Raw genomic sequence first — 14,880 nt, forward strand, 5'->3', positions numbered from 1 at the left:
ATACATGTTAACAAATTTCCGGAAGCACCCATTGCATACCCTATGTAATCATATTAATAAAAATAGCATCTATAGCATTTAGCTTGGCGTTAATGGGCTCTTTCGGAAAGCAAATTCATGTAAGTGAAGCGATTACCTTGTTTAACTCAAGTTTAAATCAAGTCTCAAATCTAATCAAATAGTTATACCTGGTGGATTTGTCGCAAATTCCAAGATAAAACAACAGAATAATGAAATATGACGATATAGAAAATAAACAACTACGCTTGATATTGGTCATGTGTATATTTGTGGAAGGAAATGTGCAAATTATGAACAAAACAAAGTTGTCGTCACTATTATGAAGACATGCGAAATTTGATGGATTTGGTGAAAATCAACTTATCTCGGAGGGTCGAAGGGCATTAAGAAATGAACGTTATGTATGATTGTAACGAGAAAGATGATGATCTCAAGACTTCCAATCAATGAAATCGTTTGATGACACAGACAGTTTCTTTATTGGTAACTTTAATGTTCTCAACTTCAAAGTATGACGAAGCCCCGAAGCGGGCGGAGAGAGACGGGGCGTAGTTGAAGATTTGGGCTATCATAATAATAATTAGAAATGGCCATGCGAGGGACAAAAAATATCCGTCACGATTAAAACGCCCACGTATACATACGCTGATAAAGCGCCTCCAGAAATATAACATTTCATTGGGAGTTTGAATATAATGATGGAGACATTAAATTCTTAGTCTGATGTATCCGACCTATATTTTCTTTTCTGCTTAATTTCCTGTTTTGCTGTTGGTTATTTTTTATTGAGCCCTTTACTCTTTTGTCGCCTTCTTCATCTCTTTATGCTTTCTAGTTCTTAACTCTCATTTCGTCTCGGTCTACAATTTGATTTCATTGAGTTTCACTTTCCCTTTTATTTCATCGCCAGTCTTTTTTCTTTCTTCCTTAAGTTTCTTTCCCGTAATTCTTTCTTATTGTCATCAGTATCGTTTTTGTTCCTCATGCAAGACTATTCCTATACCACTTAAACTCATTCTTCCATATTTCCGTTGACCTAATATCAATTAGATCAACGATGCACTCGACATACAGTTAATCACATGACTTACAAACAATCCCTAGTGTTGATGAAAAGGATAAGCTGATTTAAAACAATTCCACTGACCTGTCACAGCGTTCAACATTTCCCAGGTTATTAATCACAGCATTCAAAATGTTGAGATGATCCCCTCATTGTCTTTGATCTTCACAAAGTCCGTCCCAATAACACCATTGCAAAATTAAGAGTGAGCTATGTATCAATAGACCTGTTTAATAGCGTATGGGACATTTTCGTACAGTTTTCTAATTTAGTGCAAATCTGTGTTAAATGCCTCGTTACAAACGATGTCATTCACCTATTAAGAATGATTGCATTTCAATAGTCAGAATGCGAAGTGCATAAATTAATTGTTGCTAGGTATGGAAAACATTAAGGCTTGTCATTCCTAACAACACGTAATGTATGCCATTCGCATTCTAACAATTGAAGTGCAATAATTATTCTTAACAGGTGAATGAAATAATTTGTAACGAGGCATTTAACAAAGATGTGTGCATTAAATTTGATTACATTACGAAATGGCCTATTTATGCATGTTTTTTTCTCCCGGACCCTTAGTTACCAACGATTTTATTAAGACGCTTTGGAAAATGATATCCTTATAAATGGATTTTACTTTGCATATATCAGTTGTTGCTATGTTTGGGAAGCCTCTGAAAACCTTTTCAGTTGTCAAGAGAAACTTTTAAAATCAATAAACAGGTGTGACCTTTGTTCAATAAACATTCATACAATTTGATTACATCATTAAACCCCGCATTAAACTTGTCTGCGTGTGGGGAGGGGAGATTTGCCCCGGTCTAAGTCCCAGTCCCAGTCTCTAGCTGCCCCTGGTGGACACCTAACCCCCAACCATGTCTGCTCTATTACAAAAGTCTTTGAATTGTCACCTCTCAATCTTCAACATTTTTACCTTGCCTCAGTCCTCCCCCTCCCCCACCCCCCCCCCCCCCCCCCCCGCCATCGCCCACTTTCAAGATATAGTGCCATGGCACTGATTACATGACTTGTCATTCCCTGGTTGAAAACTTTCACTTTCTGATATACATAAATAATCGACAAGGTAGAGGTAAAATGGCGGGTGGTGATATATTGACCCGAAGTATGATATTTTAACTGATCTATCTTTGCCTTCTTCTTACCTGACAAGAAACCGCTTCAGGACTAAAATGAGACCCACAAAATTATGATAGATGTATAATGGCTGAGTACATAATACGACTTGCCGATAGTAGGAAATTGACATACACCATAATTAATTATGTGTGTTGTTGACTGGTCTCAGCTTTTAAACTATGCTATGGCAAGTAAAAAAAAAAAAAGAGGGGGGGGGGGAAGCATCCTGTTTATTGTGCATTTTACCCAATTTTCTCATCAAAGCCAGCCTTTGGTTCATCATTTCATCTCCCATGTCTGGATCGAGTTCTTAGTAAACAAAAAAAATGTCAAAATTATTATTTGATATAGCCGCGCTTACCTCATTGTAAATGATAGTTATCCTTTAAAGAAACACACACCGCAAGCTATAATCATGCCAGTGCTATAATGTTCAGCGAGAAGTCACTTTAGTCAGCTATAATCTACAATATTATAGAAGCTATCTTTTGTCGATAACCATTTTGAATGCGCTGTTGCTACGTCGGATAGATATCAGACAACTATCTGTGTCTTTTGATTGTTTCCTTTCTGAACTAAGCCGAGGCAAGTGTCTAATACATTTTCTAATGAGATACAAAAATAGATATTGTCATTGGGATTAAAATCTAGTGCCTCTGCAATAAAGAGCAATACTAGAAATTTATTTGTAAAATAATTTTGATCAAACTTACAATTAAGTACATTGTATTGAAAGGTGTCATGAAAACAATTAAACCATGTATGTACAGTAACTTCAAGATGTTCAACCTCAATCTCGGGAATGCAAAATTATAGAATCCTGAAAGACACAATGACACATTTCTTTGTCAAAAGAAATGAAGTTCTCAGCATCTCAGAATTGCCATAAGACATGTCAGTTGATATCCACAAGTGCGATGAAAAGATTTTGTTTTCACGACTCGAGATAACCTTTAAAACGACACGGCTTAAAATACTGGCAATTAGTGAGGGTGTCCCTCCTTTTGTTTTTCATGATGATATTATTGGATCGACGTGGCTAATTGAGAGTGACGGAGCAGAAGAATGTGTCTCGACAAATCATCGATCATAGGTGAGCTGAGTTTATTCCCCCGGACAAAGACTTTACAGGTGCATCTTCGAAACTGAGATAACGTAAATATCAACCCTTTTCTATCAGATCCTGCACTGTACTGTACTGTACTTTGATTTATAACAAATGGGGGGGGGGGGGGGCAGGAGAGAAAAAGAAGAAAAAAATAGAATAGATTGTTCCGCGATTATGTTTGGCAAATGTTTCGATTACAAAATAGTTTGAACATAGAAAGTAGGTGATAGGTAGGTGATAATAGTGAATTCTATTTGATTTGCTTATTCTTTAGAAAGATAACCAGTAAAGATCAAATCGAAACGTATATCGCTCACCTTAATAAAGGTTACGTAAAGAGCTTCATTAGTTATTTCATACACGGATCTAAATGAAATAATCATGTTTTAAGTCGTCAATCGTTTTCCTGAAATGGCACAAGTTAAATTAGATGACTACTGTAATTGAATAAAGATATATAATTTCAAAGATAATCGTTTGAACATTCAGTTTACTTTCTTAGACTGGAACAGATTTGAAGCAACGTTTCATTTCGAATAACACTTGACGGAATTAGCTCACTTAAAACTGTAATTGATAGTCGAGGTTATGATGTCATACGACAAACTAAAAAATGAGGGATCCGGAGAATAAAAGAGAGAAAAGGAACAATTGCTTTTTCCTTTTGAAAACAAAATAGCGAAATTTATTTGATCTGCTTTTTCCTTCATAAGTTAACCGATACAAATCAAATCACATTGTATATCGCTCAACTTAATATAGGTTATGAGTAGATATTCATTCTAAATGAAAAAAATAACTACGTTTCAAGTCGTTAATCATTCAATTGAAATGGCACAAGTTAAATTAACTCAATACTCTCATTGAATCAAGATATATAATTTCAAAGATAATCGTTTAAACATTCAGTTTACTTTCCAGACTGGAACAGATTTGAAAACAACATTTCATTTCGAATAACACTTGACGGAATTTGGATCGCTTTAAACTGGAATTGATTGTCGAGTTTATGATTTAATACGACAAACTGTCTTTCATGATATCTCTCAGTCATAATTTGTTCTCCTTACGGACGAATGGCAATATTTTTTTCTCGCTTGAGGTAAAGAAATTAGAATGATGATATATCATAATTATGACATATGCCTGTGACGAAATGCAATTATTAAATAAAGTGCTCTGCATCTCCACTTAATGTGTCAATTATCCTCTTTTTTAAATATATATTGGCAGGTATTCATTTTGTATGATTCGCATCCCTGATTGACTACGGCATCTCTTTCTCTTTTTTTTCTCTCTCTCTCTCTTCTTTCTCTCCCCCCCCCCCTCTCTCTCTCTCTTTCTCTCTCCCTCTCTCTCGTTTTTCGTTTTTCTGTTTCTCTTCTCTCGTCTCTCTCTCTCTCTTTCGTCTCCTTTTTACATTATTCTTTAAATTCCCTTTTTTTTTTCTTTCTTCCCGCTCTCTTTCTCTTTCTCTCCTCTGTCTCTCGATCGCTTCTTTATCTCTCACTCTTCCTCTTTGCCTGCCCGACACTCTCCGTCTCTCTGCATGCTATCCATCTTCGCTTCCGCCTCTATCTCACGCTAATATGTACTTGATAGAAAGAATCGCGTTCCCCCCTAAGATTATGTTCTCATCCTTTTCCATCAAATGATCTGGAACATGATTGATAAGAATGATACATGAAAACGCAGCCAGACTCGATGCTTTTCAAACGAGGTAACATAGCGAATGTGTGTTCTAGATTTAAATTGGTTCAAGGTCTCACAGTCGTAGTATTTAGACATTCATTATTAGCTGAAAAAGTAAAAGGATATTACGATCTTAAATTGGGGTTAATTTAGCAGAATGCTCGATAGCATATTGAGCGAAGGCAAACGATTTCAGCGCCTGTGCAAATCGGCAGCAAGTTTCCTCGCATTGAAAAGGAGAGAGATGGAGAGAGGGGGGGAGTTGTAATTAAGTGGATTATTGATACATATCGACGGTATGTTCTTGAAAATTTCGGGATACATAAAGAGCATTTCATGATATAATGAAAAATATGGTTCAAATCATGAATGAGCACGAGCAGCAGAGGAAACTGACTGGCGCACAAAAGGTGCTCACTCCGATCACATGTAGCCAACTACTGCGATGTTGCATGTGTTTGGAGTTTGGCTCCCCCCCCCCCCCCTCCCCTCCAAATCATTTTCAAAATCCTGGCTCTGCTGCTGCTTGATAAATATGTGTAATTCAGTGTATAATCCTACTTCTCCTCAAAACATTTAGTATCAACCAATGATTCATAAGAATAAGAAAATGAAATACATAAATACATGCTAGAACAAGAGGTTCTGGCATCAAAAACACACCCCCAAAAAAGAAAGAAAGAAGAGCCATTATTATGATGAATTTACAAATTGCACTTTATTGAATAATACAAATATAAATCATTAGTATCATATAAAAATCATTCGCTCTATAAATATACATGTATAATGATCTACACTAAACCATCACCATTAATTACAATGTAGTAGTATTTCCTAGTATACCTTAGAGCATGATAATTTGGTTTAATTTTCATTGTTCATATGCAATAACATGGAATAAATGTTACTTGTTACATCCATTTAATCTCACCGGTCGCCACCTCTTTTTCAAAAATAAAATCCTAAGTCTTTTTGTACCCTAAAAAATTGTTACAACAATCATACTTGTCTACATAACTATAGACACACACCAACAAAAAAGTTGTACATCTGATAGAAACAACATTGTTTTGTATTCTTAATAACCATTGATATATATTTATTTTGTATTTTTAAATCAACAACAAGGTTGCAAATACTTTCCCCCAAAGCAGGTTACAATACCATAAGAACCTTTATAATGCAATGTGTAAATTTATAAATATTACAAATTTTATTTAGCTATCCAAATTCCCCTTGGAGACACATTACGTTATTTTTTGGTTAAAGGTAAAGACCAGTTATGGTCATGCGAAAGAAACATTGCATTGTGAAAGAAACGTTGTGGAATCAATCAGAAAAGGTTGATCATCTAGCATCTGCAAGGTTCTGGAATCATCAAAATGATAAGAAATTTGGCCCATTCTTCAGAAAGTTACAAGCACTATACACAGAAAGATGTATATGGGACTACCCTATATCTCTCACAGACCATGAGAAAAACAAATTTACTAAATATATGAATTAGTAGGCGGTTTCCCGGCAAATTTTTTATCATCACGTATTAGTCAAAAAATATTCTTTCACATGATTGGTAATGAGAGCTTCTATTTCATTTTTTGAAATTGGGGCGTTTCCAATACTGGTCTTTACCTTTAAAATGGGGATTTCTTTTTGCAACCATATTTGACTACTCTCATTTTAATTAGATACCTTTGCATAAAAAAAAAAATCACTTCACATACCTCAAATGCCCTGTTCGGATACCAATATGAATTTCAACTCAATTTTAACTTTAACATTTTTTTCATTCATAGATATCACAATTTTATGAAACAAAGTGAAATTAGCTTCATTAGTATGGATTGACCATTTCTTATTAGTTCTTTACAATGAAACCCATCACATTCTTGAGTGCAATAAAACTAACATCAATTTTCGCAACTCCAATAAAAATGTGGCAATGTTTCAATGTTAAAACCCTGTCCAATCACTTAAATGTATTAAACAAGATTGAATATGTCAAGTGAAGCCTACATTAAAAGCATTGAATGTTATTGGATCAATATAAGGACTATACATATTATATGAACACATAATATAGCAAAATTGAAAATGATAAACATGTACCACATTTCAATAATGTAAATATAAAGAACCTAATATGCGGAATTATAACTATCTGTCACAACAACTACACTAATTCCAAATCTGCAGCACTTCAAGGAAAAGTACAGCATGAGCCAACGTGCCCCTCTGCATCAAATACCAAACTACATGCAAAAGGCCACTAGAGGGCCTTTTTCATTACTTCAAAGGAGGAATATAGATGTGTTAACATTGCTCATGAATACTCAAATTTACGCAAGGATGCAAGATGTGGAGATATTACTCTCAAAAGTTTGTAACTCTCAACAAGATCTTGATGCTTCTGATAATTTGAGCTCCCACAAGAATATACCAAACTTATAGAATGAATAAAATATAGATGCTTTTCTAATATTACAAATTTGATTGATATTTTAATTTTTGTATATATATCTTGAATTATGGGATTCTTTCATAAAATGGAATTTACTTCATCATACACAAGGAAACAAAACTATGCTAGATGCTGGTGGACATTCACCAGAATAAACAGATGAAGCAATAGCCTTTCTTCAGTTACCATTGCATCCAAGTGCATATATATATACCCTTCCCCTATACACAGAGCACAACTGCACGAACATGGCAACTGACCATACATTACTACCAATTCCCATATCTGTGAGCAGTTGATTAATTAAAAGCCTTGATATGTATGAGTAGACAGCTTGAAAGAACAACACTATATGGACTGGGGTTCAGGAATGATTCAAACATCAGAGATGGACTTATGATTTCTTGTCATTATCAGGATAGATAGAAAGCCGTGTACATACAGAGTATAGCTCACATAATTATATAGAGTATCGCCAAGTCTTATGTTCTAACATAAATAAGGTTAAATCATAATTGAATAGCATTTATCACTTTAAATAGAAACTCTCTATACATCATGGTATTGTATAAATCAGTATACAGAAATACTTTTCACAATCAACATATATGAAGATGTGATAAAACTCTGCAAAGATTAAAATAAATGGATTCCTAATACAACTCTAAATAGAATGAGGTAAATAACAGCATAAAGGGATGAAGATACATGCATGGAAAGAAAGAAAGAGAATGGGGGGACAGAGAGAGAGAGAGAGAGAGAGAGAGAGAGAGAGAGAAGTGAGTAAGAGAGAGATATAACCAGAAGAGAAGAGACACATGCATTGGCAGACAAACAATATTTAAAATGACTGCCTCAATACATAGCTTCTTTGTGTGTATATGACACTACTATCATTATATACATATAAAATAGCAACTGCACTGAGGGCAAATTACAACACGTTAAATGAAAATGGAGCATTGCTTCAGATTCTTTTAATTATATCTGTACATGAAATGTATATAACCAAATTGTATGATTAAACATTAAAGCTTTTTGTTGCCCAAAATAATCATTGTTTATGAGCTTTATAACTCATAACATGTGGCCCACATGAAACAAGCAGGAGCACCTATCTATGGGTAACCCTTAATGGTCAACCAATCAATGCAATAAATGATTTCCTAGCATCCACAGTGAAATAAAGAATTATGTAATATATATTGATCAAAATGGCAAATGTGCATGTTTTCATTTTCGAGTGATCTTAAACTAAATGTAGGACTACTTCCCTGAAATACAAACATGCAAGTTCGGCTTTTTACTTTGTTAACAAACACCCTTACTTTATACAATAACTGTGTTTCCAACAGCAACAGACTACAGCTGCCACTGCTATGTTATGTAGAAGCTTCATATTAGCATCCATCTCCTACTAGCCCAGCACTCTATAAAATATTATCTGTTTTAGGCCAGAAGGGCATTTACTCTTCCTTTCTAGCTCCAAACAGACGCTATGTCACATTAGGGTTTGTATCATCAGACAAGATTGAACTTGGTCTAGCTCAATACAAGATGGTGCCTTCCTAAACATGATCAGTGTTTAATTTGAATGAAGATGAAATAATCACCACTGAGTTGTAGAATCACAGATGACAAATCAAAGATTTGTTTTGGATAGTGATGGCTTAATCCGTCTTCGACTTCTCTGTGTATGGTGGAGGGGGAGCCGTCTGTAAGTAAACAAAAGAAGACAAACAAAAGTAGAAAAAAAGTATTTCCCTTCAAGGAAAAAGTGTAAAAAGAGCAAATGTGTAAAATACCTATTCACTTTACAGCATGAATGAAGTGCAGATATGGGTTGCCAATTTGCAACTTGTATGACAATGCTCTTTACATTTTCAAAATATTTAATGAATATCATCCACAAAGCTTACTACACAAGAATTACCTGAAGTACAAATTCTTACGAAAGGTTTAAATCTGCATTGCAATTGACAACATTCTTCATAAACAATCTTCACTTGTCTACAAATCTTTGCAAACAATCATCATTATTTTATGCCATATTCATGCAATAAAATCTATCAGATGGCAGAAATCTACATTGTATAACTTACCGGTTCTGCTTGTGGAATGTAGACATTCTGTGAGTTAGGATCCCAATAAGCTGGCTGAGGGGGCGCTGTTCCAACTGAGGGGAAAAAATGGGGGAAAAGAAAAAAACATGACAATGGGCAGATGTACTATATGCACATATAAGCTTGATTACGTTCCATAGTGCAATTTTCTAAACTTACTCATGATATTGAGGTCATTTGCAATCTTTGAAGAAGGGAATTATATATCCTTTTTTTTTAGCTTCGAAAAGTTTCTGTAGAAATTCAAAGAGTACGATTAAATTGTTTGTTATCATGAGGACTGACCTCTAAAGTAAAATATCTGTTAAGAGATATTAAAAAACAACTTCAAGGTCTGGTGAAAAAGAAATAGCATTTGAAGAAAAATGTCCTTTATAAAAGGCATTCTGATAAGTTTATCACATAGAAAATAGGAGTACATGTAAATTAGGGTTATACAACTGTGTTACAACTGTGTTACAACTGTGTTACAACTGTGTTACAACTGTGTTACAACTGTGTTGTGAAACAAACTGTCCAGAGATATATTGTTGTTTGTGTACTATACAGACAAAATTGCTTATGATAACTTTTTGATTCTTAAAACAAAGACGGTACATTGAGAATATTGTTTAATTCTGGAATATTGAAAATCCCAATGAGGCGTACTGCCCACAGTACACAATATAATTCAGTGGATACATACCATTAGGAGGGGCGCTTCCATAGTAAGGTGGAGGCGGCTGCATAGGTTGACCTAAATGATGAGTGGCAAAAAACAAAAAATATGATTACCGTATTCATGCTACCAAAAACAAAATACTCTGCAATAGCCAAATGCATGACAAGTACTGAATGCAAACAATGTAACACACATATTAATTAATGTAATATTTGTCAGAATTGCAAGGATGTATGATTGAATTGTTGAAATGCATTGATTCTTTCTGGATATTCCAAGTTAACAAGGTAATTAGAATTTGTTGGGAGAGCTGTTAATTTTGAGTGTTTATTTGAAGTGGTTTTTCAAATTGAAGTGCTATGATGTACATTTAATTTAATGAATGAAAAAAATAAATAAATGTGCAACTGTATTATAATTGATGGGGATCTCAAAATGAAAAGATTCAACAAAGTCTGATGTCTTAATTGAAAAGAAAATGTTGTAACAATCGAATGCATACCAACTAAAATCATTATAATATCACTATCAATGTGAAATAAGATGTTCAACATACAACGTTACTCTGATAACGTTGATTGGAAATTTTAGAACAATCAAATTCATACCAAGTGATGGATACAACTATCATTATCAAAATGAAATGGGTTACTAATGTCTAAGGAAGACAATTTAAAAGTGGAACTCATAGATACCTGGGGGGTAGGCGGTACCTGGTGAGGGGTAGGGAGCGGTCGGTTGCTGGTACATCCCACCCTGAGGAGGGGGGTAGTAAGCTCCACCGTTCTGGTAGCCAGGCTGAGGCTGAGGGGGCATGGACGGCTGGGGGTAACCCCCTGGGTAAGGGGCGGGGTACATCTGCTGCTGTGGATTGGGGGTGGCAGCAGGGCGAGGGGCGTTTTGTGCTGTGAATGAAGAAAGTCCAGAAGAAAAAACAACATATTATAACAAATTTGATTATCATTATCATAACCAATGCTTGATTGGTACAGGTATATGTTAGAAGATTTAGAAAAGAGTTACTGATCTTATTTACTGATTAATCATACTTGTCTGATTTTTAAAGTTAGAATGCCTATGAAAGCAAGTATACCGTATGCAGCATATGCCCCAAATTCTCTAGAGATGAATTACTACTCCCACTGGCAGAAATTAATAAAAAATGACACCTCAACATTTATCAAAGACTAATGTATTATCAAAGCTAAACTGGTTCTGAATTCAATACAGCACTAATCTAATTTTTTTTTACTCAAAGGGCTTCATTTATACAACGAATGGGATAAATTTTTGTGGAAAGAAAAGAAAGAGAAGAAAAGAAATAAAAGGACATTTTCCATAAATCTCACAACATCTGTCTGTCAGAGGACAGACTTACCTCGTTTGACGGCTCTCATTAGACCCTGTGCCATATCAATAGCACCTCCATTATTAAACACCAACTTAAACTTGACCTGACCTTCAAAGCCACCTGCAAGCCAATGAAAAGAATACCAAGAATTAATCAAAAGAAAGAACAGAAAGAGGGATTGTGGGAGGGTAGGGGAGAAAGACAGAAACAGAGAGTGAGAGAGAGTTAGAGAGAGAGAGAGAGAGGGATAAAGAGAGAGAGAGAGAGAGAGAGAGAAAGGCAGAAACAGAGAGTGAGAGAGAGTTAGAGAGAGAGAGAGAGAGAGAGAGGGATAAAGAGAGAGAGAGAGAGAGAGAGAGAGAGAGAAAGGCTATCGAGAAATAGATAATGGGGGGGGGGGGGGGTCAGACAGAAACAGAGAAACACTGAGAAAGAGAGAGATAAAGAGAAAGAAGGAAAGAGAGAGAGAGTCATTATTATCATTTTTTTTTTTTTTTAGATTGAATGGGGTCTCCGACTTACCTCCAGGTTGCGCCACAATGTTGCCAGCGAGATAGTTAGCTCCAAACATGGGTTGCTTGATTTCAAGGTTCTTCAGGTTGGTAAATGGGACTGCCAGGGATTTCATCAGACCAGACTTGGGGACGAAGGCCATCTGTAAAGAAAGACACAAGTCAGAAAAGGACTCAGTTTTTAAGCCAAATGGCCAAAGAGACAGAAAGAGTATTGCAGTTTGCAGTTAGCTCTCAATCTCTTTTCAATTACTTGCTGCCAAATGACCTTTCCCTATTAATTTTTTTATCTGCAACGATGCTAACCTGCCCTTTGTGGTGTGTATGTTGTCAGTAATGAACCACATCAAGGGTCCTCTACCAGTCTACCCAGTGAAAGTTTGCCCATTCTTTTTATTACTACCACTGCCACCACAACAACCTTTATCACCACCACCACCACTACTACTACTAATACAACAACTAGAACTAATCATAAAATTAGCAAGGTTGTCCCATTCATACGCATTTCATAGAAAAGTGGGCGCGGCATTTTGATAGAAGATTCACCCTCTGCTTAAAGGTAAAGACCAGTATTGGAAATGCCCCAATTTCAAAAAATGAAATGGAAGCTCTCATTACCAATCATGTGAAAGAATATGTTTTGACTAATATATGATGATAAAAAATTTGCCGGGAAACCGCCTACTAATTCATATATTTGGTAAATTTGTTTCTCTCATGGTCTGTGAGAGATATAGAGTAGTCCCATATACATCTTTCTGTGTATAGTGCTTGTAACTTTACGAAGAATGGGCCAAATTTCTTATCATTTTGATGATTCCAGAACCTTGCAGATGCTAGATGCTAGATGATCAACCTTTTCTGATCGATTCCACAACGTTTCTTTCACAATGCAATCGCATGACCATAACTGGTCTTTACCTTTAAGATCTGCAGACAATGCATAACCCGCACAAATGACGCAAGTGTTATATGCCTCACATTTCTGCATCTTCTTACACAGAGTTAAGTGGATATGCATAGGACCTTTGTCCTATTGCTATTTACTTACCACAGCGTATTATTTTGGGGGCGGTTTAACGTATCATATCTATATGTTCTGAACAAGCCTTAACATTCTAGACTACTTACCACAAGTGACGTGAGATAGACTTTGCCCTTCTTTGTTCCTTTAAAGTGATCCATCATAGGACTCTTTTCAAAGGAGGCCTCCACTCCATCCTGAACTATGATCACACTAAAAAAATATATATATATATGTTTGTTTTTATTTCAAAGACCACAATCTAAATTATATTACAAATAAATACCGAGGCATTTTTTATTGGGAATAAAGTATATTAGAAGGAACTCTCCAATTAGAACTTGGTGGCTAATTTTTGTTGCGGTCGATTTGCCTCCAAGATTTGAGCACTCTCCCTCTCAGCTCTCGCGCTGTGACCCACTCCAGCAAAGCATAGAGAGTCAATGCTAATGCGTATTGACCTCTAGCACTACATACTTGCTGTGAGGCAGGTATTATTAGACCTATACACAAATATACACACCACACAATATTGCATAGACTGCATACAATCATGCCGATGCGGCTGTAAGCAAAGTTTGACAGTAGACTTACAATTTGAATTTTTAAATTATTCTTTTTAACATTGATCACTAAGTTAAACAAATGTATTTTACTGCTATTTAGGTGTCATCAATTGTCACTAAAGTACCGATTGTGAGTGAAATCAGTTGATTTTTGTACAATGGTGTTTGAAATGTTGAGAATCAAAAGCACAGCTTTTACTTACTTTACTTTACTTTACTTTAATACACAATGTTGTAGGTCTAAGCCTGTTCATCGATCCAGGATTCTTCCATGATTACTGCTATTTGTGGAGGGAGGAGGTTGTGTAATAACATGAGACAATAGACAACACCTAAACTCATACAAAAGGCTTGCATTCTTTGACCAGTGACTATCAAGTCTATTCTTAAATGAGTTTACCGACCCAGCTGCCACAATGTTTTCTGGGAGACCATTCCACAGTTCCATGACTCTATTGCTAAAAAAGTATTTTCTTATATCTAGCCTTGAATATTTCTTTTCAAGTTTACTACACAGCCAGGATAGTGATGCTCCTATGTGTGCTGTGACCAAGAAATGCACACAATAATAATAATAATAATAGTTTTACGGTTAGACCTCTTGCCATCTTGCCATGTAGGAGCGTTTATTTCAAACATTTCATTGAATCATCAAATGGTCAATGTTGGCGAACATCCCTAAAAAATATCCTTTTCCAATTCCGTGGCGTGGAATTTTTAAATATCAATTGCTTACATTAATTACAGAAAGTCGATATGAAGTGACACCACCATGTTCCCATCCCTAGATACACTACTAGTATTCGTACTGTAAAAAACTTCACAAACCACCCACAACCCAATAAAATTATAGAAAAACATCAACATATTTTTTTTAAACGGTCACACATAAACAAACATAAATAGCAATATGTGGGACTGCCATCTCACTCTCTGTGATTGTAAATATGTTCAACCCAGCTGAAAGTCTGAGACTTGGGAAATAATAAACAAAACTCACCGGTCTCCTTGCAACACAAGGGATCCATCTTTCGTGTTTGCTTGATTCAATGTCATATTTAGCGGTAATTACGTCGTCTAAGACTCTAAGGCAGGCTTACGAAATGAGTTTCAGGAAGATCGTCGTCGAATACTTCTAAATTCAATTACGTCATT

General features: G+C 35.5%; 1 protein-coding gene across 1 annotated transcript; it reads right to left on the minus strand.

Moving 5' to 3' along the window:
* Positions 1-7,157: 7,157 nt before the first annotated feature.
* LOC574697 (WW domain-binding protein 2) lies at positions 7,158-14,880 on the minus strand. The gene is made up of 8 exons (XM_030984126.1): positions 14,726-14,880; positions 13,267-13,372; positions 12,143-12,275; positions 11,648-11,740; positions 10,965-11,174; positions 10,294-10,344; positions 9,588-9,661; positions 7,158-9,200 (listed from the first exon to the last, which is right to left on the minus strand). Exons 1-8 carry the CDS (start codon positions 14,779-14,781, stop codon positions 9,156-9,158), a joined length of 768 nt encoding a protein of 255 aa, XP_030839986.1. The 5' UTR covers positions 14,782-14,880; the 3' UTR covers positions 7,158-9,155.

Source organism: Strongylocentrotus purpuratus, unplaced genomic scaffold, assembly GCF_000002235.5.
Source record: "Strongylocentrotus purpuratus isolate Spur 01 unplaced genomic scaffold, Spur_5.0 spur5_scaffold_14, whole genome shotgun sequence".
NCBI classification, from domain to species: domain Eukaryota; kingdom Metazoa; phylum Echinodermata; class Echinoidea; order Camarodonta; family Strongylocentrotidae; genus Strongylocentrotus; species Strongylocentrotus purpuratus.